The 27,269-nt window shown below is 48.0% G+C and overlaps 2 protein-coding genes across 2 annotated transcripts in view; one reads left to right on the forward strand and one right to left on the reverse strand.

Moving 5' to 3' along the window:
- The window catches only part of TNS2 (tensin 2), a gene marked incomplete at its 5' end in the record, with an annotated part of 139,215 nt that overhangs the window by 1,494 nt on the left and 110,452 nt on the right, over nt 1-27,269 (forward strand). The window lies entirely within an intron of this gene.
- On the reverse strand, nt 892-26,299 carry LOC308054750 (keratin, type II cytoskeletal 4-like). The gene is made up of 9 exons (XM_080368023.1): nt 11,195-26,299; nt 10,242-10,456; nt 9,853-9,913; nt 9,099-9,194; nt 8,343-8,507; nt 8,131-8,256; nt 7,663-7,883; nt 7,322-7,350; nt 892-6,762 (listed from the first exon to the last, which is right to left on the reverse strand). Exons 1-9 carry the CDS (start codon nt 11,654-11,656, stop codon nt 6,284-6,286), a joined length of 1,854 nt encoding a protein of 617 aa, XP_080224149.1. The 5' UTR covers nt 11,657-26,299; the 3' UTR covers nt 892-6,283.

Raw genomic sequence — 27,269 nt, forward strand, 5'->3', positions numbered from 1 at the left:
CAGACACCCAGCAGCTCACACCCAACTAGCCAGTCGGTTTGCATGGCTGGTTTGGGTTTGGGTGCCCTTTGTTTCTTCTCAGCAGACTCGCAGATCATGTTGTCTGCGGTTGGGAGTTTCCTCGAGCCACCTCGATGACACAAGCCTAGCAAAACTGGAGAAGGAAAGTTAAATCTGCTAGCCTGTGTTTGGAGAAGAGCAGACCTGCAAAGGTTTCCTCAGTGTGGAAGAAAATCTTTGAACTCCCAAAATACTTAGGGACAGCCAGGTCAGAATTTACCCACGGATTTGGTTCAGCCACCAAACAAAAAGTGTTCAACGTTCACCTTGTTCCAGTGCAGCTGAGTCGACGCATGCAAAGAAAATTGGAGTTTCCATTAAAATCATCTTAAAAGAAGTTGTATTAAGCAGAGGTGGGGAAGATCCATCATGATCCTCTATCACTTTCACCCAAGGAGGTGGAGGATCCTCTACCACTCTCACCCAAGGAGGTGGAGAATCCTCCACCCACACACTGAGCCTGGACCACAAGCCCAGAATCTCTTGCTCCTGCCCTGATCAATCCTTTCTCCAGAGAGACCTCTGACTCAAACCTTCCCCCTCCCTCCCATTACTAATATTGACCACATCACAAGAAACAACTTACTTTTGAATATAACGTGGATTGTGGAGCTGTCTGGCTGCAAGGAATGAGTGTTCACAGGAGGAACTAATTACTGGCTAATTTCTTACATGTATTTATCCACAATCTGCTTTGTGGCAGGCTCTTTGGGTATCATTTTTTCCCACCTGCCATGCAAAGTGTCTATCCGCTTCCTCAGGCTGCAGATGTGTGTGTACATATATATATATATATATATGTATATATATATATATATATATATATATGTATATATATATATATATATACACAGCCTCAGATTTTCCTTCTGTGCAGCCACAAGACACCCCATTTGGCTGCCCCCTCTGAGTGCTAGGAATAATAATAATGCAGTAATAATTATAGTCAATGGTATGTTCATTAAAGAACAGAAAGCAAGGTATCGGGAGGGGAGCTAGACCATCTCGTTTGGTCCAGGGGTCAGAAATGGCAAATAAAACCACTGTGCTTTCTGGGAGCTGGATGCGTAGCTTATAAATTGGATCACTGAAGGAAAACAAAAGAAAAAAAAAAAAAAAGCAAGTGATCCCTGATAATAATTCTCTGAGTAAAAAAAGAAATGCTATAAATCTACATCTTCTTTGTCAGGTCACAAAAATGCCATTTCTGTCCTCCAGGAAATTCTGAGCTATTTAAACTCTTTTATTAACACCTAGGGTAAAAAGCTGAAATTATTCAGGTTGATTTATTTAATTTTTTTTATGTGGGATATTCCAAACCATATCTTTCTGATGTGGCTGGGGTTGACTGGGAAGGAATTCACCATGGAATAAAGCAAAACTCCTGCTCCTACCTTATCAGCAAAGCAGGTGTGTTTTCTCTCTTCTTTATCTACGTATTTCATAGTTGCAGATAACTCAGCTCCCGAGCCGTGCCAGCACTGGGGGCTTTCACCTCTGCTGATGCTCTGACTGTTTTCACTGCTTGCAGAATGAGTGGCACCAGGCTCATCACCACCACCACCACAATTCATCCTGCAAGCTCCTCTGTTGCTATCAGCTCCAGACCTCCAGCCCTCACAGGGGTCCCTGCAGCCTCTGAGATCTTTAAAGCCAAAACTACGGTACGTGCTGCCACACCTCGTGCCCCCTTGCTGCCTCCCAGGGTGGTCCACCACCAAGGTCTCCATAGGCTTGCACAGGGACCAAAGAGGGTCCTTGCTCCCGCAGAGCCATTCAGATTTTTTGCTGTTGCTACGGAATCAAAGGCTGGATGAGTTTGCTTTTGCCTTTTCTGCTGCTTCTGAGCTAAAAAGGCTGCCAAGACCCATCGTCCGGCGCTAGACTGCAGAGGTCAAGCATCTTCAGCTCATTCCAGGTAGGGAGAGAAGAAAAGGGCAGAGCAGGAAGGGAAAGAGCCCGTCTAGCGGCAGACTTTGAAAATATCCCTTACATTGGGCATGGCTGGATGAGATAAATGTCTTTTGAGCCTGCGTGGTCTTGTTTGGCTGGTGGTAATTGGTATCTGCTTTTGACATGAAAAAACATTATCGCAGCTATCACACACACACGGAGCATAATGAGCAAGTGAAAAAGCTTAAATGATGATCTTGGCTTGGAGAACATTTTCTTGTTTAATGTGTTCCACTTGGGTTAATTACGAGTTCAAATATTTACTCTGAAGTGTGTTCTTTCAGTTGATTGTTGCGGTTGTGCCATCTCCTCTGCCTCGTTCTGCAGGGACACGCTGGGGCGATGACTTTCTCGGAGATGACTTTCTCTCTATTTCTGTAAGAGTCCCACCTCTTCCTCCTCTTCCCACAGTCTGGGCTTGATGTATTTAGTGCATAGAGATGTTTTAGGAGAAGGTGAATCGCCCTTTCTAGCCTATAAATTAAGTCCAGGGTGAGTGGGTCAGTGTGATAAGGCTGTCTTTTTTTGAAGATGAGTTTACAGGAGAAGCGTTCCACCCTGGACAGGACGGTCGAAATGGAAAATGCTGGTTTATAAAGGGTGGTGACGTATTTGCAGGAGGTTGCCTGACTCAGGAGTAGAGTCATCCCTGCCTTCACTCTGCTTTTTGTGCAACATACCCAGGACAGGCTTGGGTTTTGGAGGGGGCACCCTATGAGTTGCCCATCTGTCCCCATGGATGATGGAGTCTCCTGCTGGGCCGTGCCCTTGGTCTAGATGGCTTTGCTTCTTCCCACTTCTTCACCTCCTTGACTGTGGAAATCTTTGGCTTGGAGTGCTTGTATCGGTCAGCCAAAACATCAAACCCAAAGCTTTTCATAGAATAAAATTAATGGAGTGGTATTTTAAAATTATTAACAATTTTTACTAAAAGTACTGAAAAGAAATATTTTTCAGTTATCAAAAGGTTTTCTCTGGTTATTCTTAGCTGACAAAATCCAGTTCCCCAACTTAAAGCAACTGTTAATTTGAGATTATTGCTATTAGAAAGAAGAGCAAAAAATGAGTCACAACAATGGTCAAAATTAAAAAAAAAAAAAAAAAAAAAAAAAAAAGTGGGAAGGAATAATAGCCATCACTTACCAGGAAATGTTCCTGAGCTTGTAATACAAGCTTTAATGAATAGTTTGAAAGCCATTTGAGATGAACCTTTTCCTTTTGCTACTGTGACAAAATCTTAAGAGCTAGCCTGCTCAGCTGTAGCCACAAAAAAAAATAAATGCAGCCTTCATTTTCCTCTTTGGTTTGCTAAAATTATAGCTAAGAATATTGGGGTGTTGGCTCAAACATGAGGAGGAAAGGAGCTGCCCTTGTTTTGGAAGAGGTGGGATCATCTTCCTTCCTTTCTTCTCTCTGTTATTCAGTCCACTAGAAGATAATTAATTGTTCTCCCATCGAAATTAGGCAGTCGCCGACCGCTTCCTCCACTGGGATGGGACGAGATGCCCTTGCTAACGTTAGGAAGCTACTTCAGGCTCCTGTCCGTGGTTCGCTCCTGAAGCAAGAGAATGAGGCAACTGACAGCCCAGACTCGTGTCTTCTTCTATCTGGGGACACTTTGGTGTCCCAACTGTAATGGTCAGGAGGGGAAAACTCTGGCAAACCTGGGGCGCGCTGGGCTTTCACCCCTTCAAGCCCGGGAACATTACACAAAGCCAGCTCCTGCTTCGCCAGGCATGGAGGGACAGCAAGCAAGGGCAAGGGTGGTCGGGTCAACCAGCAGCAACCCCAGGTCCCAAAGCTGTGGCTTTCTCCACCTCCACTTTCTCAAGCAACCGTCGTTTTTAGCAACAGCAAAGCCCAGTGAAAAGCTGACATAAAGCCAAGCCGAGTTGTTCTGGCTGTGGCTTGCAAAGGGGTGGCCGTGCCTCCCCACAGCCACGAGGAAGACCCAGACTTGGAGCCACAGAGGTTCCTGGAGAGCCGACCAGTGCACGACATCATGGCACAGAGTGACATCTTGAAACCACACAGGGAATCAGTGACGTTTCAGGCAATTAAGTAGAGCTGCCTAATGTCTCAGCAGGGACTCTGAGCGCTGGGCTTGCCTTCTTCCCGCGTTACATTTCCAGGCGGTGAATGCGTTAAGCTCAGATGCAAAATTACCCGCCTAGGTGGGCTCTGTCTCATCTAATTGGAGCCACTTTGAAGTTATAGAAAGTGCTGAGCTGGGTTTCCTCATTTGAGAGAGGGGCTTACGTGGAGTACACCTGGCTCACGTGGAGGACCACCCGGCTCACATGGAGGACCACCCACCGCACCAAACCAGTCTGACACATGGATGGTCAAAGTCAGATGAAACAGCCCTCACCCGTAGCACAGAAATGACGTCGCACGCCCTTCCCCAAAGGTGCTTATCTTCTTCCTTGCGCCAGTCTTTAATATTCACTTTTTTTTAGGTTGCAATTAGAATTTTGCCCAGTGAGAGAGGGGAGATTAGTGGTGCCGTGCAACCTGTAATTCTTCATGTGCTGGAGACAGGAAGAAATTCACTGTGATAATAGCGTCTGCGAACCCAGCGGATGACAGGCAGGGTGTATTCGTCTGAGTACATGCAGGCGTCTCACACGGGGACGTCTCCATCTGCGCTAATACCCCTGCCTCGGGCTGCCGGCAGAGCCGGGAGAGAGCTAATTGATGCAGTCTAGGGCTTGATGCATTTCACGCTAAATTAGGCACCTGTGCTTGGTCAGATGAATCACCCCATGGAAATGTTGGTGTCTTTCCATGAAATCAGCCCCCAGCCACCAGCTCACACACTGAGCTCTACAGGGAAGACTTCAAAACCGAGACAAAGTTGATCCCACCCCGTTACAGCCAAGAGAACTCGTAACTTATCCCTTTGCCTTTGAAGTCGTGCACTTTGTCAGCCCTAATGCCGCTGAAGCAAAGGGGTTATGGCTGAAATACACCTGGTTCTGGCAGCGCACAGCCCTGGTCACAAGCCCATTGAGCCCAGAAGGTCGGTGGTGGCATCTGCTTCGTTCAACCACTGTGACATGGAAGGACCAATCAAGTGTGTTGCTCTGAGGCTGCAGTGGTGAACAAAGCTACAGGCTGGCAAACTTGTCCTGGAGGACATCATACAGATCTCGGAATTATTTTGGAGGTTTCTGGCAATCTTTCACATCAGTCGCTACTTGGGCTGTAAAATATCTTAAAGGCGATGTGATATAAGGAAGTGAATAAACCAGAATGAACACCACTGGGCTCTCCCACCTGAGAGCATCTGAGTCCCACCATGCTCCAAACTGCCTGAAGAGACTCAAAAGATCTGTTTGTTTCTTTCTTTCCCCCACAGATTGAGAAAGAGCACTTCTTCACCCGTTCTGTAATTTCTTTAAATACCGTCTATGGAAAAAAAAAATCAGAGATGAAAGATGTACTTTAATGCAGTTTATTGAAGGCACAGTGAAAAGCTGGGAAGTTTGAGCAGTCAACAAAGGAAGCTCTGCTCACGTGAGTACAAGGTGTCAGCTCAGATTTATGCACCAGTAACTTCCCTTGGCATTTTGGGGGTGGGGGGGTGAGCTCTTCTAAAAATCAGCAGGCTTTGAACTAGCCGCCCCTAACATGCAGAAGCAAAAGAAATTACTATGTGTTCATCTGTAAGCAAATTCCACAAAAAGCCTATGGCTGCAGCGTGACTAGCAGGTGCTTTGAGAGCTGAAATTGCCTCGTTTAAAACTTAAGCTCAAATTTGCAGCTCAGGGTTTCTTCTTTGGGGATAAAAAAAAAAAGGCGGGGGGGGGGGGGGGGGGGAAGCATGCTCTTTGTAGCACCTCCTGGGGAAATTAAATCATCACTCTCTTTTCTGAAATGCTTTGGGAGGAGCTGGAAGAAAAAGAGGTGTCTTGTAAGGGAGAACTTTGTTAATGAATCTGCACGTTATGGGAAAAGGCAGAGAGAGGAGTCAATGCAACAAGCAAACCCTTAAAGCTGTGATAATCTAGACAGGATAAATTCAGAGAAATAACACTGTGCTGAGCACCTGCTGGAGAAGCTTGCTAGATGTGGCCTTGGGGTGGTGGGTTCTGAAAACGTGACTTGGTGGGGTAAATATCTGATGCTAATACGGGTGGGAATGGACAAATGTTGCTACTAGAGGGCAGAGAAACTATCCCGCATCGTCTCAGTGGTAGGAACCGCGCGTCCCGGCGTCGCTCTCCGACGGTGCTGGCTGTGCCACCTCCCCAGCCGATGGATGGCCCTACGGAACAACGCACGGGTCTCTGACAACCCCGTAGTTCCCCACCACGCCGTTGTTGCACCCCACAACTTCAGGGCTGTTCGCCACGACGACGGGAGGGCCCCCCAGCTGCCTGATGACGCAGCCTTGGTTTCCGAAGCTGACCACCCCCCCAGCCTGGCAAGCCCCCATCCTGGCATTCAAGCCCCCGTTCCCCGTGCTGATGACGGTACGGGCTGGGTACCCCCCACTCCGGGAGCTGAATCCCCCATTTTTGCAGTTGACACCTCCAGCTTGACAATACACCTCTGGGACACACTGCTTGGCCACCGAGCTAATGACTCTCTTGGGGTGGATCCCAGCGCTGCGGGAGCTGAATCCTCCGTTCTGGGAGCTGTGTCGTCCGGAGCGTCTCCCCAGGGAGCTGTAGCCAAATGCAGCCCCGTTCGCAGCCAGCATCCCGCAGTCATCAGGGATATTGTAGCCGCTGCTGACCACAGCTGCAAGACAGCCCGCAGGATTAATTATTTAGAGGGGAAAGCTGAAGACTCTCACAAGTCAAGTTGTTTCATGAGTGACAGAAGCAACCAAACCTGATTTCCTCTAGATTTGTCCAACGTATCTGAGCCCCTGCTCCTTCCAACTCCTCCCCCATGTCCCAGCACATCCCCTCGCAGATCCTCCCAGTTCCCACGTTGCTCATCTGGCTGGTGGCATACTCTTTCCCAGGTTCAATGCACAGCGGTGCATTGCCTCGCGGGTCCACCAGGACAGCTCGCTGTTGCCTCCAAGAGTAGAAAAAGGTCATGAATTTGACCTTCACCCCTCCATCCAATAGATGTTGGGGTTTTTTGTGGGTGTTGGGGGGTTTTTGTTTGTTTGTGGGTTTTTTTTAATTCAGAGGTATTTGAGATTTCTGGGACTAAACGTTCAACGTCAGCCCAGGCTGAAATGGAAAAGGGAGGCAAAGGGAGCTGGGGCAGACGGGTAATGCTACTCCATAAACTGCATTTCCTAAAATGAGAAACCCTCATGGCTGAAAACCTTCAGGTTACTTACACACGCTCACCGGGTTCCCCACACATATCCTGTTAGGGGAGAGAAAAGAAGCACACGTTATCTTATTAACCACTTGCATGCACATCCAGAAATCTGACATTACTCATAAATTCCAGCCATACATCCAGCCCACTTAATCCCGTGTTGTAACACGTCTGACCATCCCTAGGACAGGAACTGTTTTTGCTGGCACAAGGGTGGCCTGTATGGCCTCCAGCCATCTCTCCAGCCCCAGTTTCTGTGAGCCTGGGAGATCCTAGAGCTGCAAAATCCACTCAGGAGCTTTAATCATTGTGGCCTCTGATATACGGGAAAAAAGGGACAAGGTCTCCATCACCCACCTGCTCTCTTCACCCTCCAGTAGAGTCTTATACGTTGCAATCTCAATGTCCAGGGCCAGCTTGACATTCAGCAGCTCCTGGTAATCCCGCAGCATGCAAGCCAGCTCATCCTTGGCCTTCTGGAGGGCATTCTGCAGCTCAACATGCTTCTCCCGGGCATCTTTGAGGGCACAATCCCCACGCTGCTCAACATCACAAATGGAGGTTTGCAGGCAGGATACCTGTCAGAGGGGAGGATAACACTGCAGGTGTCTCCAAGGCTTGGTTTCCTAATTTCTGGGCATTCTGAGTTTGGATTAATCCACCAGCATCCCTTCTCTTTATCCACCTTTCAACTACACACTTTCCAACTACAGCCTAGAGCAGGTCTTACATCTACCAAAGGCCAACGCATTATCCTTCCCCATATCTGAGCTGTCCTCCAAGACATTGCTCTTTCTGGAAACATCACCTCTGGGCCTCTCCTACCTGCTTCTTCACGTTCTCCAGTTCACACTGCAGCTTCTGTATCATCCGGGTAAGCTCTGAAATCTCACACTTGTTGCTCTGCAGATCGTCACAATACTTGCCTCTCTTATCCTGCAGCTCCTGAAACTGGAACCGAGACACAAGACAATCATCATTTTTGACCTGCAGCCTGTTAAGTTGCCAGGCAGACCCCCAGGTGGCTTCCTACTCACCCTGGTTTGGTAGAAAGCATCGACTTCTTCTTTGCTCTTCTGAGCTATTTCTTGGTACCAGCATTCAACGTTCTTGATGATGCTTTCCATGTCCAGGTCTCGGTTGTTGTCCATTTTCACGATGACCGAAGTGTCACATAGCTGGCGATCTACCTGAGCTCGTTCCTACAGGTTGGGGAATGGCTTAGTCAGCTGTTAGCAATTCTCAGGCTTTGTAGTGAAGGAAGGGCTGGGACAGAGCCACGTTGCTCCGCTGATGGATGTAACGAGTCAAGAAATGTCCCTCAGGTTGGCTCAGCAGAAAATCCTCCCTGCTAGATGAGTTGCCACATGTCAGCTGCTGACCTACATGCTGACCTGCAGCAATTCTGTCCACATCAAGGGCAAGGAATCCGAGTGACTTAACCCTTGGTATCCTGTCATCTTCAGCATGTTAATGACAGGATTAAGCTGGGAGTTTCTTTAGCTCTAATCAGACAACTGCAATCCGGAGTAACTAGACAGTCGCATCTGTTTTCTTAGGGGTAGAGTTAGGACATGGCCAATTCGTACCTTGAGCTGCATTAAGAAAGGGGGAACCACCCTATTTCCATCATAATTGTGTTAATATTAAATCAGCCTTGTACCTCCACGCTCTCAAGTGTTCAGGGCTTGGGATGAGACATGTCCAAGGGGGGGTTCAAGCTGTAGAAGTTTGGAGCACCTGAAGGATGAGCCAGCCCCACCAAACTCCTGGGACGGACCAGAGAAACTCACCTCCTCAAACACACATTTCAGCAGCTCCAGCTGCCGCCTTAATAGATCCACCTTCACCTCCAGCTCTTCCTTGTTCAAAAAGATACAGTCTGCGTCCTGAAACAGAGGAGACACGTTCCAGCCCAATCTGGCTGAAAATGTTGGAGAAACACATGGAAGGCAGAGGCAGCACCAATAAAACAGAGACATGTTTCAACAAGATTTCACGAGCAGGAAGGTGTGAGAGGATGAGTCAAGATGCCCCAGTGTCTCCTAAAGGACAACAAAACCATTCCAATGTGACTTACAGGGATTAGTTTGTTTATTACTTAGGACCTAGCTACAAACTCAGAATAGACTAATGAGTATTTAAACATGATTTTTTTTAATATTGTTCAAATGACTTCTGCTTTTCTGATGTCCAAGTAGAAAGGATGTGAAGAGACAGTCAGAAAATAACCAGCGTCTTAGGCACCAGGTATTCCAGCGTGACCTCTCCCACTCTGTCTCCCTTCCACAAATACACCCTCCCATTGCACTTCCAGAATGCGCTTGGGGTAACAAAACTGTTGCTGTAGTGCTGGTGATGTAAGCTTTGAGGATACATTATTTTCACTGCTAGCACTTGCCTCTTTTTCTGACCCCGTGCCTCCCTCGTCCTGCTCCCTGCGACACTCCTGCCAGGCGTTTGCTAATAACGCACTGTTCCGGCCAAGCTGTACAGCAAATAAACCTGTTATAGGTACAATGGTTCCTGTATATTTTAACTTCTTACCTTTTTGAGTGCCACAAACTCATTCTCCACAGTCGTACGCCTGTTGATTTCTTCTTCGTATCTGTTGGAGAAGGCGAAGAAAAGGGCTGAGGCAAGCAATGCCAGACCAGATGCACAGACACCAACCACCAGGCATAAATACCAGCCTCCGCTCGCTCAGAGGCTGCCATCAGGCACTGTAAGATCAGCGTCTGGAGACCAAACATTAAACCATCCCAAGATCAGAAGGTTCTTCATCAACAACATTAACAATGCAAAGAGTCTGCAAGTGAGACAGAAGAATGTGACATCCCCAAGGGGGATGTGCCACATGTCTGGGAGATGTTGCCTGAGATGAACCAGGGGAGAAGGGAAATACCAACAGTTAGAGGAGACCTGAGGGTCCTTACTTGCACTTGAACTCCTCCACCAGCTGGCTCGTGGCACATTCTTCGCTGCCCAGTTTTTGCTTCTCACACAACAAGCAGTCCAGGCGCTTCCGCAGGTCGCAGATGTAATTCTCAAAGTACAGTTCCAGGTTTTTCCCTTTCTTCGGTAGGACGTATTGCTGCAGGAGGCCCCACTTGGTCTCCAGCACTTTGTTCTGCTGCTCCAGGAATCGGACCTGCAGGGCAAAAATTAGAAATTCTTCAAATAAAGAGATTAATGCAAAAACTCGACACCTCATTTAACTGTCTGCCCTCACTGTGAGACGGCAGGTGCAAGAACGGGATTTTCGGGGAGTGAGAGCTGATGTGCCATGGTGACCATAAAATTATTTAGAAATCTAGAAGGCACCTGTCTACATCTGCCTTTCTCACCAATGAATAGAAATAAAGCTCCTCTGGATGGTGCCTCTGATGTATTTTAGGAGGAAATCGAGTCCCCAAAGGGTGGAACCTCTCCATCTCTGCTTTTTCTACAAAAGGATTCTAAGGTGACAGCTCAGGCTTAGACATTTAATGTTTAGGTGCCTGAATCAAGATTGAGCTCCTTTGCCTTCGGGAATGTTTTTCGAACATTCTATATTAAAAGACAAAGGGAGAAAAAGGTTCTAATACAGGACAGGCAGATGAGCCCATCAGGGCTGTAACTTCTAGCTGAGCTGGAGCAAGGTTGCGACGAGCAATCCAGCCTGGAGCTGAGGCCATCCAGAGAGGAGACACCTCCAAGAAAGCCCAGTGCTGCCATGGCCACGACACAAATGCCACCGAACACGGAAGGTCTCGCCCTGAACCCTCGTGGCTCTGCAGGAGTCTGGACCCAGCCCAGTGATGCAGGAGCTCAGTCAGGGTTCTGGAGGAGGCTGGTTGTGTTTTATTTTTCTCAGAGAAGGGCACGTACAGCATGGGTTTGCACTCACCTTGTCGATGAAGCAGGCAAACTGGGTGTTGAGGGTCTTGATCTGTTCCTTCTCCTGACAGCGTATTTCATGTTCCAGCGGGTCAACCCCAACGCAGAGGGGCTTCAGGAGCCGTTCGTCAATGCAGATACCCTGGATGCCATCAGCCTTGCGATCGGGGTACCCTCTCACGATGCTATATCCCCTGGGACCACAAAGGCCAACCCTTCCTCCGACACCACTGTAGCCTGCGCCACCTCCGAAGCCGAACTCTCCAAAACATCCCGTACCGCAGACCCCGTTCACGTAGGAAATTCTCCTGTTTGCACCCAGGTTGCAGACGCTCCTGCTGCTGTAGGCACCAGCTCCACACCGGGCAGGCTGGCAGGCGGAGGCAGCGTAGCTTCGACCACAAATCTCGGAGGCGGAACTGAAGCCTCTTCGTCCCAGGACGGATCTCACCGTCGGCGCCTGTCTGCTCATCGTGGCTTATTTGAAGGTGGAATATGAACGTTTAGGGGAAGCTCTTCGGCAGGAGAGGAACAGAGATCCCACTGAAGTCACAGTGATGCTACCCCTTTATATATATTTGGGAAGCTGGCCTTGATAGGATCAGGACGTTAATTTAAAGTGCTCAAGGGTTTGGTTTGCCTGGCAGCAATAAATGCTCCTCAAAATGCAAAACAGCCCAGCAAATACTAACTACTGAGGAAATAAAAAGGAATCTAAAAGTGCTCTGTTTGCAAGTTGGCTTAGAATATATTACGGTTTGAAGTGTTCCCCTAACTTACGCTAATTATAGTTTAGCAAACATTTTTGAAGAAACTCTTTGTGATTTGTTTGCAGTGTGTCGTTTGGGGTTTTGTGTCTCATGGGGTTTTGTGTACCATGGCGTGTTTTGCAGGCTTGCACTTTGTGGGGGTAAATTTCACAATCTTTGGGTGCGGAAAAGTAACAAGAAGAAAAAAAAAAAAGTCAACCATGAAAAAACACCATGGAAGTTGTGTTGTGATGGACGGATCATTTCTGTTCCTGAAACACGAGCAGATTAACTGAGTTATAGGTCTGGATTCACATGCAAGGACCCTAAATGCTCCCCCAAAAAACATTCCCATGCAGTATTTCACGCTGACCTTCTCTTCCCACCCTGAAACACCACCAAAACGGAGCAGGTTGCACCCAGAACTGGGCCATATTTCAGTTTGCTTACCAGGTCTATGTTCTATGCAGTCAGTGACATTTTCACTGCAGACTCTTGACCTGAAGACCATTTGACACAAGCAGACCTTGGCCCCACGCTATACTGGACCTTCTACCAAGCTGGATGTCAGAGACTTTTTTGATTCATCTTCTGGTAGTCTCTACAGGGAACAAAAAAGGAACAGCAGTAGCGCATTTCAGCCTGATGAGATCCACCTCATTCAAGAAGTGACGGCTGAAATTTGGGTGACTTTGCCAGACACGTCCTTGACACTCAATGGAGATAAACCTCCAAGAGAAACTGCCCCTGGGTCCGTGCTTGGGGGGACTGGGGTGATTCACTCTCCGCAGGCACCGGTCTTTCTGCATCAACAGAGGAAGTCTTAATGAGTGGATTAGACTGGCCACCAGAGATGGCTTTGACTCACATTGGCAAGACGAATCTCCGTCTCTCCTAATCACCAGCCCACGGAGGTGACACAGTGAACCTATCTGCCAGCCATCTCGAGGTTTTCTCCAAACTGACATTTGGAAAGTCAAAACAATAGGGCTCTTTCAGCTCTTTGAAAGTAATGTGTTTGGGAGAAAAAAAACAACACATCATAGTGCAAACAGTTAAATGCCCTCAGCTCTTCCTGACCAAAGGGGAGCGATGCTTGAAGAAGGCTTTGCGTTATGCATACAACAGGATGGCGTCTGGAGACAGACGGTAGCTGTGTTCCCTCATCCTCGTTAACCCCCTCCAAAAACATTTTTCCAAGGATCAGGGGGATGCAAATCATAAAAACGAGGCTAAACCTCCTTAAAACATTACACCTTCTAGTATCAAGTTCTTAAAAAGAAGACATGCACACCGAAACCGTAGGACGTGACTGCAGCACCCAGATTCACAAGGCTATTAATTGAAGGTATAATTGCAACTTATGTGAGTTTGAGGGGCTGGTGGCATAAATTAGTTGCGTAAACTGATACTTTTGCCCTATACGAATGGGATAATTCAACATATTTACAGCATGACTTTCAGCTTACACCTCTGTTGACAGTATTTTAGGCTCACGGCTCTGGCTGGGTTGCCAGCACAGTTGGCAATATCAGTTAAAACAAATATTAGAGACTTCAAGCTAAAGGTTGTTACTTCCCACGTCCTTGAAGTTCTAAGCAAAGATTTATCAGAACTGAAACACGTATTTGAACCCAGGGAAGAGCACAAAAGGCCACTGTTACCAGCTCTACATAGGAAAGCTGCATCCTGGACCAGAAGTCAGACTGAAGGCTGTTGCCTGTTCCCTGCCGCATCCCATCATACGCCGGCTCATGGGAGACACCTGGAACGCAGCATAGGCTGCAATTAAATGTCTGTGAGCCAACCGTGCGGCAGCAGCCCCAGTTCCAAAATGCCTCACTAGAGCCACTGGCTTCCCGATAGGTAAGAGATCTTGGGCAGAAATTGTCCGGTATTGGGTAAAATTTCTGTGTTAGCCAAATCCCTGTTGTTGCTCCGGCATTGCGGCGAGAAGGCAGCTAGGCACAAGGTTCGCTTTAATGTCTTTTAGGTCTTTCCAAGGAATGAGTGTTGGGACACAAGACCTCAAGAATCGTCAATGTGTTATTGTGAGTATGGATATGGGAAAAGGGAGAGTACTCTGAAGCAAAAATTGTTTCTTTTTGACTTAAAAAAAAGAAAGAGGGGGAGAAGGACTGAGGAAGCAAAAAGGAAAATATTTTGATGAGGGGTTGGACGAGTCATTTTGACAACTTGCAATCTCTCCCTTTGTCAGCATTCTTCCCCCTGAATGTGCTGCTGAAAATTGAATTCATTATAAGAACATGTGAAGTTCACTAATTTGTTAGTTGCCTCTGGAGATGAATGCGAACTAGCTCTTGAAATACATTTTATGCGATAGCCTCAAAGAGCCGCGCTCCATCTCTGTAATTACCCACAGCCCCAGAAAACCCATTGCATTCAGATAGGACAATGGCAATAACCTGCTTGTGCTAACACCATCCTCTGGACGCAAGATTGGGTCGTAATGTGTATTTTTATACACACAGTTTCTCGGGCAGTAGAGACTTTTATCAATGTCATTCATGAGATGTTAAAGAATTATCTTGATTAGCGCAGCCTCATTCCTTTGTACCCTAAAGCCAAGGGAATTCAATCTGGTAATGTATTTTTTTTCCTTCATTAGCCTACATCTGCTCTACGTTAGAAGTCAAGGCTGGGATTTTCAAAGAATGTTGCTCATAAAATTCATCAAACGAGGGGCCCGGATACACCTTCCTCCCGACTTCAGCCATCAAACTGGCCATGCATCCTAATTCCATCTTTGAGACTCCCTCTATGGCTAATGGAAAGAGATAGGCATCTCCAGACGGTGATTCATCACATCCTAAAATAGGCAGCTAAAACAGGTGGGAGGAATCCAGCTCTGGAGGTACTTGCCTCTATTCTTACCGACTACTAGAGGACAGTCTAGACAACCAGACAACTAGACCAGGCGCCCCAATTCTGGATGGTTAAAGTTAGGTGAAATTAGTCCCACCCTTTGGGCGCCAAATTTCTTTAGTGCCTTTGAAGTCTTAATGAGAGTACACAACATCACACGCTCTCCAGATTTGCCCAGACCCTGATGTATGCACATACCCTATCTCCGTGCGCCGATTAGCGCCTGTAAAGCTGAGGCTTGCAACAAAGTAAAGGCTTATTTTGATCTTTTTCATGTTGATGTTTTCCTCCCATAGACTTGCACGGTGGAAATGAATGGTTGGATGTACAGGAATCCGGGCCCCTGAATGGGATGGCATCACACTGCCTGTTAAAGCAAAAAGATTAGAAAAAGGGGAAAAAAAAAAAAAGTTGCAACTGTTACTAGGTTACAGCAATTTCCCTATAAATCCCCAGGAGCTCTCAGCCCTTCCAGTTGAGGCTGTTTTCTTGGGTGGAAGATCCTCGGAGCTGTACAGGAGGAAGGAATTGCCCATGGAAGGTGGGTCAGCTCCTCCTGGGAAACAGGTTCAGCGGCAGGAGATAAGCTTTTCCTTTTCTTATGCTAAAGCCCCAGCCCAGGTTTGATTTGTTCTGTGCAGCTTTGTGATGTGGTGCTGAATTCCCAATAAAACGCACAGATTTTTGGAGAGGCTGGTCACAGGTTTGGGGTAAAGCACTTGGTAAATCACCTTCTCAGCCCTTGAAATGGTGACAAGGGGGAGTTTGGGGGTGAGAAACAATCCTAATTCTGTGTCATTTCCCCAACTTACTCTTCTCTCGCATAAAAAGTGATGGGACCATCAATGGGAACATCATAACCCTTATGAGCTACTTAAACCCCTCTTAATGAATATTTACGGCTGCTGGATTGCTCTTTTCTCGTCAAATCTTTCTTGTGGTTTTCTTCATTAAAGATTGCGCCTGTTTTCTTTTGTGCTCCTCATATTTGATTGGGAAATAGCTTCCTATCACATGAGAATTGGGGGGAAAGAAGGCTCTTCCAGTTCTGAATCGCGGTAACTGCTTCGAATAGGAAAGACCTTCCCTCTGGATTCCCTACTTTGTACAAGACCTGTCTGCCCAAATTGCCTCCGCACGGTTCTTTTCTTTGTTCTGCTCATTGGCTTTCATCAGTTTAATCACAAAACACTCGAGCCCTTTCTGATTGATCTACGTTACTAATATGTTGGCTTCTTTTTTTAATCTGCTCAAAGGTACAACAAAATATCTCCCTTTGATCTGTTTTGAAATCCTAAACTGGCAGGCATAGGGTTTCTAAAACGATGCTGGAAAAGCAAGCAAGCACATTCCTGATTTTTCTTTCCCTATAACGACCCTCTCACAGCAGATTTTGAAGACCTATAAAATGTGCTTTGTTGTCACACCTCTGTGGTAGGCTTGCTATAAAAATGTAAAGAGGCTGAGATGACTTCTCAGTGAATTTTAAAAGACCCATTGAATAGCATTGGCTAGGAGACAAATTTGGTGCAAATCAGCCCAAATAAGCTCACTTTACAAGGCTTCTGTCATTTACAGCAACCAAAGACTGGATCTACACCGTGGTCTCTGGGCAGCCCTGACACCTCCGCTTAATTGCTAAGGATTCTCATCCGCAGAGATGGCTTGTCCAGTTTAGCAATGGGGCATTTCTGTGTTCTTGGGAAATACTAAAAACCAAGGTGGTAGCATGTTTGTTCTCCGTGCGATTTATTAGGAAAAGAGCAAAAAGTTTAAAGCTCTTGAGCCATCAAGGTAGACGTGAGGGTTCTGTGATTTACTAAGCAAGGAAGCCAACAGGAGTCCAAGCAGCATAATTACTCTTTGCTGACTACAGAAGGTGAAATGTGGGGTTTTTTGAATTGCGATTTCCTTTATGACTTGCCTGCCTGCATATGGGTGACCAAACTGCTCCAAGAGAGAGAACAAAGAACATCACTGGAGTCCTGCCCCTCCTCTCCGTGACCCCGCGTGTCTCACCACAACTCCACTGCCTTGCCTAAAATTACATCAGATAGATGTTGATGAAATGGCGAGTCCTAGAGAGCTCATTTCCAAAAACACTTCCCAGAGCACTCTAGGGAAAGGACTACGAATTAAATATCACAACTTGTCTGATAGATAGCAAAGGCTTAATCAGGGGGAAAAAGAAGGGTGGTGGGAAGCAGGAATTGGTGATAACAAGGTAAGTGCCTCGGCACAACCACCAGCCCTTTAAAGAAACAGCAGAAATCAAAAGGAATATGTTTTAAGTGTCCCTTTTTTGATGTGATCCTGGTGGAGCTTCTCTGATGTGGTTTCATGATGCTACAGTCTTCTTGTACCCAGTACTCTTTCTTGTGTGTAAGGTGGTGCTGAGGACATTTTTACTGCTGAAAGTGGAGCAGGGCTTTCATTTTCCTACTTTATATCTTACATCCTGGTGGTCTCGACTCTCACAGCTGAGGTTTAGGTCCAGGTGTTGCTGGGGCATCAGGTCCAGTTGAAGCCCTCACCCCTGGCCAGCACATCCCTTGTGGGTGAGCTGAGCCCGTCCACAGCTCCCTGAAGAGCCTACCAGTGCCCAGAGGGGCTGAGCTGTGGCATGTGGCCCCCACCCCGGCCCTAAATTCCTCGCTCCTGGGAGCACCAGGGATGCACCACCTGCCTGCAGAGCTGGCAACGCTTCTGGAGGTGAACCCTCTGTGGCAGCACCAGCACCTTTGGGTAGGGAGGCTCTACCAGCGCTACAGGAGGACTTGCATCTTCTGGGCCATCCACTGTTGCAATCTGAGTCCAAATCAGTTTGCCTCACATGGGGCACCAATTGTCACAGCATAAACAATACTAGCAAACAGCGAAAGGGTTTTACCGTGGGTCAGATTCTACTGTCCATGCTGTTTCTCCACCCTCCTGAAGCCAGACCACACTGCTCCTTGTTTCTGCTACACCCAGGTTCTTCCTTCTCCAGGCTCCTCCTCCACACAGCCACCTCTCCTACCCTCCTCAGGGCCATTTAACCACTTTGCAGGGACAAGCCACAGCTGCACATCATCCATGTCAATCAACCCACTGCCTTCATTCCTCTACAGTCCACCAGATCCACTGCCCAGATTGGAGGTGGTGTTGCAAGGGGTGGTGATTGCTGTCCAGGGAAAACACAAGCTGAATCACTCACGGGGAGGACGCAGCCTTCCTCCTCCCTCTGCAGACCAGGGCTCCATGGTTTAATATTGAAAGGAAAACACAAAACCTTGAGCTTGCTTACACCTTTTAGGGCTCCCAAGACGTATCCTGAAGGAGAAGGTCCCAAGGTTATTCACCATGTAACTAACATTTCTAGTGTTTTCCAGCTTCCTTGTATCTGCTGAAGAGTACTGAGGACTGAACGCTGCCCACATGGTGGTAGTGGTACCCACCTGCTCTCTTCACCCTCCAGTAGAGTCTTATACGTTGCAATCTCAATGTCCAGCACCATCCCGACACTCAGCAGCTCCTGGTAATCCCGCAGCATGCAAGCCAGCTCACCCCAGGCCTCCCGGAGGGCATTCTGCAGCTCAACATGCTTCTCCCGGGCATCTCTGAGGGCCTCAAGCAGCTCAGTATCACAAACTTTTTTGGTTTTGCAGAGAGGACACCTGCCAAGGGAGACACAAGTCTTTATTTTCTCTGCCCTCTCTCTTGCCACGCCGGCCTTTGAAAGAGAAATTCTCATTCTTTTGAGAGTCCCAGACTGGAAAGTATTGAGGCTGGTTTTAGGAAAGCCAAATGTTTCCAATTTCAAACCTCAGTTCTGAAATACTACAGAAAGGCTGAACATGTCCCTGTACGGCTAGACTGTGTTTAAGTCTGGTTTTGAGAATACCAATACCTTGTTCTAATTGGAACTAATAATTAAGGTTTTCCATTACTTCCCGTTATAAACTACGTAATGAATTAGATGGTCTGAAAATTATACCAGTTTCTATGGGTGCTGAATTACTGGTGAGTCATAATTCTACCCTACTTATTGGATGCTTTACACCTGTGTCAGAAGCATTGTCTCCTGCCAGAATTCTTTCTGGAGCAATTTTAGCAATTTTCCAAGTGGCTGTAGCTAATCCAATGATCTAATTTGGTGTAATTAGTTCTTTGCAATAATCCAAATGGTCCAACAGAAAAATGAGACAGCAGATAATCCTGATAATCTGATAATCCTTCTTCCCCAGCATGAGGCAACACTCTTTGATAAAGATGAACAAACTGCCACAGAGCAGAAAGCCAACTGTCCCCTGGGCAGCATCACCGGGGGGGCGAGGGAGGGGGCTCTGCCCGGCTCTGCTAAGACACACACACATACCCGCAGCACTGCCTCCAGCTCTGGGCCCCCCACCATAAGAAGGACATGGACCTGCTGGAGCTCGTCCAGAGGAAGCCACAAAGATGCTCAGAGGGCTGGAGACCCCGTGCTGTGAGGGGAAGCTGGGGGAGCTGGGGGTGTTCAGCCTGGAGAAGAGAAAGCTCCAGGGAGACCTGAGAGCACCTTCCAGTACCTAAAGGGGCCACCAAGGAAGCTGGGGAGGGGCTTTTTACAAGGGCCTGTGGTGATGGGACAAGGGGGAATGGCTTTAAACTTATAGAAGCAGATTTAGATGAGATATGAGGAGGAAATTCTTTACTATGAGGGTGCTGAGGTGCTGGCACAGGGTGCCCAGAGCAGCTGTGGGTGCCCTGTCCCTGGAAGGGTTCAAGGCCAGGTTGGACAGGGCTTGGAGCATCCTGGTCTGGTGGAAGGTGAAAGATGGTCTTTAAGGTTCCTTCCAACCCAAACTATTCTATAAGTCTATGAAAACATGACGTGGGATCTCACATCTGGGATCCAGTGAGTCAATATGATCCACCATACCTGCTGCTTCACATTTTCATCTGCCACTCACAGCAGAAGATGATGAGAAGAACTTTCTTCCATGAAAAGACCTTCCAGCTAAGAGCCGATGTGATGGAGGAGAGGGTGCTGGAGGATGGCGGAGGATGCAGCTCAGAAAGGGGCCCCTCAGCTCTGACACCCCCGAGCACCTCCTTTATACACGTCTCAGCAGTGGGGCTCGGTTGATGCATATGAACAATTCGGGGTTTTCTTGGGGTTTGCCTTGCCTGGCAGCAATTCATAGATTTAAATACACAAAACAATGCATAATGCTGAACATTTGTGAAATACAATGGAATTTTACTGGTTTTAAATTGCTTTATTTGCATACTCCGCTTGGAGGATCCCACAGGCTGGGTTTTGTGAGGATTCTTCTTTTGTTTTAGTTTGCCCTCCTTCCTTACATTAATTACCGTTTAGCAAATGGCCTTAAGAGTATCTCCCTCTGTCAAGGACAATTTGTAATGTTCTGCCGAACAGCAAATTAGGAGTGATTTTTGCAGGATTCATTCTTTTCATAGTCACTCCCTCCACAAAGGACAGTCGGAGCCCAGGAGGCACAACCAAAGGCATCCCAATGCTTGGAAGCTGGGGACCACAGCATGGACAGGACACACAAATCTCCTTGCTGCAGTACAAGAGTGCAAGATACTTACTTTTCATCGATAGCCCTCCGCACACCATCCTCAAAAGTCCGTAACTGACTGGGCAGGACTCACCTCCTCTAACTTTTGATGCTAGGTCTGCTGAGATACTGCTCTCCAGAGAGCCTTCCTCTTCTTCGTTGCTACCAAGAAAGTCTCAAACGACCAGCTCAAACCTGGATGCCCAACTTCTAAAGGAATAAATTAGTGTGGCTGTATCTTCTTGTTAAGTCTTTGGCTTTGATTGCGTAGAACACATGGAAAAATGAGGCTCGCATGGAGAAGACGATGAATAGCTTAGAAAATAGGAAGCTGAGCCACAAGGCTGTTAACGGAGACACGTTAATCATTTAATTGGAAACATCAGTAGGCTTGGCCTTGGTGGGCAGGCTACGAATGCACGAGTGACCAGTATCCTGCAAAAATACCTTGTTAATACAGCTGCTGCGTGGCTACTCTCTGTTACTGTCCTTTATATTTGAGCTTGTAATTAAAACCCTTGGGATAGCTCAAGGCAAACAAAAAAAAGATTTATTAGAGTTGCTTGACAGGCAGGGAAGAAAAGGCTGATAAATTTAATACATTTGCTGAGAGCCTCACAATACCTCTGAGGTGGAGCCAAGATTACATCTCTGTCCTTGTGGCTTCTGGCCGAAGTCTCTTTCAAAACAGAAAGGCAAAAGGTTCCGTTTCAGATGATTTGAAAGAAATAATTTTCCCCTGCTGCTATGCCACACTAATCCTTAACTTTTTCAATAGGCTTAAACCTTGGCCAGTGGGGGTTTTTTTTGTTTCAGATTCCCAAGAAATAGGATAGTGTTTCCTGTGCCTATTTCTTTCCTTGGTTTTGCAGGGATTTAAAATTTTTTTTTTCCCCACTCCCTGGGCTCATTGGAGGGCTTTTTCACCACCTTTCGCAAGAAGGCTGATGAAAAACAAAACTGATTACCAGAAACCTTCCTGGTATTCTGTCTCCAAGACCAGCTGATGCCAAAGGTTTTCTCGTACCTCATTATTTGCAAATGTTCTGCACTGGAACAACTTGCCCTTAGCCCAGCAAGAGAGATAATTGATGGTATGAAGTAGCTGGAAAGACAACTAGCTTAATTGCAGGTTCTTGACAGCACTATCAATTACACCTACACACAGAAGAGCAGGAATGATTGAAGTCTTGGGTGTCTCACTTGGCTGCTTAAATACAGGCAGAATCCGTGGCAATCCCAGCTGGAAAAGCAGGATCGGAGCCCAGGAGGAGTGTGCTTGGCCTGGAGCTGCTCTGGCTCGGTCTTCATTTTGTGCTTCCAGTGTGTCTCTCCTTGGTCTCCCACTGAATCCCCCTGTGACACCCAGCCAGAGGGTACCACGATGCCCCTGAGCAGGGGGGGGGTGACCTCACAGCACTCTCCCTGGCCCTGCCGCTCACGAGGAGAGCGCAACTCCTTCCAGGCAAGAAGGAGCAAGCTCAGGTTTTGTTTCCTTGCTGTGGTTAGAGCCTACAGGGTCATGGGTGGTTTCAGGTTTTCCTCCCATAGATACGCTCTGATAAGCAGAGCTTCTGAACACAGGTTTTCACAGCCCCAGACATACCAAAAAGTTCATCCATCCAGATCAACTTCACCCCTGACTAAGTCCAGATGCCCCCGAGTCCCCAAAAGATAGATGATGCCACCTGGTGCAACCCTTGGGCTGTTCTCACCTGCCTGGCTCAGGCTGTAGCTTAGAGGACCACAAGGTCAGCTTTACCTTCCTCTCCCAGCTTCATCTCATCCCACCCAGCTTGCTGCAGGAGACAGTATTTGTGTGTCTTGACAGCGGAGTGGCCTCCAGGATTAAAATACATCAACTCTTCTCCTCTCGCTTCCACCCAGCTGATGGAACTCGGTGCAGTCATGTCGGAGCGATGGCGTTTGCTCCAGCTCCCTTTCAGGAGAGGGAGGGGTTCATGTGCATGGGGGCACCAGCGGGGTAGCTCCCAGGGTAATCACAGCTCATTAATTTACTTCTAATCACCAGGAATTTTGGAAAGAGGCCCAGCAATGAAGATAGGAGGCCCACATAGCCCTGACTAATTCGACAGCTATTTGCCAAAGTAAATCAGAGGGGAAATGCTTGTCGTGGCCACATCTGTACAAGTGAAGAGGGTTCAAGCCCAAAACTCCATCAGTCAGAGAGCAACTGGAAGAGCCGGTGCAAGGACCAGCCCTACCCACTGTGGTACAGCAGTTTTCTCCCACTAGGTGGTGGTATCTAATGCATCTTGAACATCCCTGGCCACATGGGTTCTTGGTTGGGTTCTGGGTGGTGGCATGAGGCTGTCTGCACCTAGTTCAACACCCAGAAACATCTCAGGACACCGCTAGCCAGAGCCAGCTCACAGCTGCAGGGGGCAATATTTAGAAGCCAGGACAGCATGGGAACAGCCAGGTCAGTCCTTCAGGAAGGTGAGATTTCATGGATTTGTGCTCTGAGGTCAACTATGAGTCTGGGGTGTTTTGTAAACTATGTGTGCGTCCAGCAACACGCCTCTGGCAGAAAAACAACACAGAGATAGAGAGTTACCGCCAGCTGTAAGGACAACTGACCTGCTGTCATCTTCTTCATCACCCTGGTGTCCTTCCGTCATACCTGCGATCTTGCTCATCATGTCAATACTCTTGGAGGCTCAAGCTGTGCCTGGGCACAGGGTGTCAGTAGACACCTGGTTTCGGTATTACATCCTGAGCATGTTTACAGCGTTGTGCTGATGGGTAATACATGCCCTAAGACACCTACTGACATTAATCTGAAGGTTTGCGTCTTACGCTCTTCTTTTTCTCATGACTTCAGCCTCAGCCTCTGAACCTCAAAAATCAAAATGACTCTGGGACCAGCCTTACCCAGCCTATTTCACTGCAGTTCCCATCAAAAATGCATCTGCAATATCTAATCGACATATGCCATTAGCCTTGAGTCAACGAAAAATCAGCAATGAAAAATTACACAGATGGACACTGCACCTCTTTTAGCTTCTTTCCACCCTTCGAATGTGCTGCAGGTGGTGGAAAGAAAATCATTTGCTTTTTTTTCATCCAGCTCAGATGCTGGATGATCATCCCAGCTCAGATCTGCACGATCCAAAGGCCTGAAAGCAGCCCTGGTTTAACTGGGCTGAATCGGGAGCTCCTTACAGATACTAACAGGAGCTGGACCACATAGGAAAGGCTGAAGGAAAGGAACCACCATAATTAAGTAATTAAAAAATACTCTATTTTAGAGAACTGAAATTCTGGATAAGATTTTTCACTCTTACTTACACAGGAATGATTTTATATGGAAGGAGGTGCCAGGACACTCATCTCCAGAAACTGAAGATATCATTATAGCTTAGCTGACAAGCAGAACAGGTTTTGATGTACCCTTCCAAACCATTCCTTCACTAAATTAGCCCAGCACTTAAGGCGATGTACTACCAGTATGTAAACAGTACTTAAAACAACTCCGTGGAAATGCTGATCAAGCCCCTTGTACAAGTCAGGAGTTGGCAATCTCTTGTCTAAGTTGGTCTCCCAGGCTCCAGTTATAGTTGACCGAAACAGATGGTTTGTCTGGTCTCCAGCAGGTGATTCATCCCGTGCTGAGGTAGATGCACAAATTAGGGGTTTTTTAATTGCTTCCAGAAGTGCCCGTTTCTCTCCATTGACTCTACCATCTTCCTTTTTGACCTTTCACTCTACAGAACAGATTGGTCAAAATCCCACCGACCTGACCACGGTGTTCATATTAATTCCTTATTTCTTCTGATTAGAGATGAGAAGCTTTGGCCACCCTGCCTACAAAATTAACAGCGAAGCTAAAGCCCAGCAGTACTGGCTAGTGTGCAGAACTGTCTTTCACAGCTTCCACTTTTTATCGTAAGAGGGGAAGCTTTCCCTTGGCTGAGAAATCCCACCTAACCTCTTAGATAAAAAATAGGGTCGTGATGACACAGCTCATTGATCACTTGGATCCCGAAGAGCTGAGCTGTTTCGAGGAGTGACGCAGAAGCAGCCATTAACAGGGCGAACAAACTGGTCTCAGCTGTTGGAGGGCAGCTCTACATGGCGTTTTGCAAACCAAGGTGGACTCACACCACCCACACGCCGAACGTGTGGGCTGCAGGGCAGATGAAAACACAGGCTTATCTCAGCGGGGTTTGCTAACACAGCCTCCAGATTTCACTGCCACCGCTTGTGCAGAGCTTTCTGCATTTGATGAGGGCAGCGATAACACAGTTGTGACTGAAATACAGAGCCTAGATCTCCCCACTTGCAGGGTACCCATAACTGCATCCAGACTCTGCCATAAAGGCTTGATCCAGCCCTTTGTGGCTCCCCGACAACCTTCTCTACTTGTTTTATGGCTCCACAGCCCTTGGCAATGGGTCTCCGCAGTGGATTTCCCACCAAGCTGAGCATCTCACTCCCCACTGGCTGCCACCCTCAGGACTCTGCACAGCTGGATTTCTTTGAAAAGCCATTAAAAGGATTGTACCTTCCCTCTGACTGGCGAAAAGTCATGAAATATTCCTGATGGGATCACAAGACTCCAGTTATCTGTGGTGTGTCACCAATTCAGGTGACACAGTTGCACTGAGCTTCTTGAACAAATTTTCCTGGTCATCTCAGCTGCTCTGCTCTTCATTAGAACTTTTGATTAGACTTAAAGGAGGTTCTGTGGGAAATTTAGAAAACATCTGGCTTCCTCTGCATGGAAGTGGCCATTGAATAAGATAGTGGCCCAAAAAAGCTTCCTTGCGTACGTCCCATCCAACTTTGATTTGGGACCCCGGGGCGAAAACGGGACCAGAAGCAAGATATGGAGACAGTGTTGTTCATAGACTTTCCGCTCCTTTCTTTTTCAGCAACTGTGATGCTAACAAAACCTAGGTGGATGATTTGATCTGCCCCCTGGTTATTTAATTAGCAAGTCCTGCAGGGAATGATGGGACTGACGTGTAGCCACGCATCCTGGGTGGTGGGCTGGGTTAGGCCAGTAGGACTTGTCCTCTGAAACCCATTTTCACAGTAGATGTTCAGCATATGCCCCCCTCCCCTATTGTAAAAACTTTCTTCCACTTTTTCCCTAATTTTTTTTTTTTTTTTTGCAGTTGGATTAGATCTCTGTTAACTAGTTTATAGATTTAAAGAATTCTTTCAAAAATCTTGTCATATATGAGGGTTACATGCTCCCATAGACCAAGACACACACAACAGACAGGGTTTCAAGATTTTAGTTGCCAAAGACAAAGGTTCCAAACAGCCTGAGCTGAAGTGCTCAGAGAAAGCCTAAAGTGACAACAGCAAACATCACAATATTGTCATCAAACAGAGGGATATAGCTGGAGAATTCAGGAGAAGGCTGTGCTGGGAGAAGAGAGCTCGAGATCATGAGCAATGCACTCAGACAAGCGGTGCCTCAGTGGCAGGCAGGAAAGCCCCCATGCCTCCAAGAGCGAGGGGAATGTCTTCTTCCCATTCCACTGGCACAATTTTGCATGGAAATATTACTTATGGAAAGCATCTGCAGAAGAACCTGAGCTACTTCCATACACAAAACTTAGAGAAGAACCCCCGCTATCAGAGCTGCATTCTCCAGTCCCACCTCCGCAGCTGTACCCCCCAGATCCATAACTCGATCCCTCATAACCCCCTTCCCCACCACAACTACTCCCACTTTCACAGCCATACCCTCCACTGCCAGAACTACAGACCCCTCCAGAGCTATATCCACCACCCCCACACCCATACCCGCCACCACCAGAACCACAGGTATCACCACATATCGAATCCCCACCTCCCGAAAATGACCTTCCCACACCGCTGCCACACATGGACCCTCCACTGCCAGAGCTGGATCCCCATCCTCCGGAGCTGCTGCCACCTCCAGACATGGACCCTCCACTACCTGAGCCTCCTCCACCACCACCTCCAGAGATGGACCCTCTCCTGCCAGAGCTGCTGCCACCACCAGAGCTCAGCCCTCCACTGTGGGGACTGCATCTGCCACTGCCGAAGCTGGATCCCCATCCTCCGGAGCTGCTGCCACCTCCAGACATGGACCCTCCACTGCCTGAGCCTCCTCCACCAGCACCTCCAGAGATGGACCCTCTCCTGCCAGAGCTGCTGCCACCACCAGAGCTCAGCCCTCCACTGTGGGGACTGCATCTACCACTGCCAGAGCTGGATCCCCAACCTCCGGAGCTGTGGCCACCTCCAGACATGGACCCTCCACTGCCTGAGCCCCCTCCAACACCTCCAGACATGGACCCTCCAGTGCCAGAGCTGGATCCCCATCCTCCGGAGCTGCTGCCACCTCCAGACATGGACCCTCCACTACCTGAGCCTCCTCCACCACCACCTCCAGAGATGGACCCTCTCCTGCCAGAGCTGCTGCCACCACCAGAGCTCAGCCCTCCACTGTGGGGACTGCATCTGCCACTGCCAGAGCTGGATCCCCATCCTCCAGAGCTGTGGCCACCTCCAGACATGGACCCTCCAGTGCCAGAGCTGGATCCCCATCCTCCGGAGCTGCTGCCACCTCCAGACATGGACCCTCCACTACCTGAGCCTCCTCCACCACCACCTCCAGAGATGGACCCTCTCCTGCCAGAGCTGCTGCCACCACCAGAGCTCAGCCCTCCACTGTGGGGACTGCATCTGCCACTGCCGGAGCTGGATCCCCATCCTCCGGAGCTGTGGCCACCTCCAGACATGGACCCTCCACTGCCTGAGCCTCCTCCAACACCACCTCCAGACATGGACCCTCCACTGCCAGAGCTGGATCCCCATCCTCCGGAGCTGCTGCCACTTCCAGACATGGACCCTCCACTACCTGAGCCTCGTCCACCACGACCTCCAGAGATGG

Source organism: Falco punctatus (assembly GCF_963210335.1).
Source record: "Falco punctatus genome assembly, chromosome: 18".
Lineage (NCBI taxonomy): Eukaryota > Metazoa > Chordata > Aves > Falconiformes > Falconidae > Falco > Falco punctatus.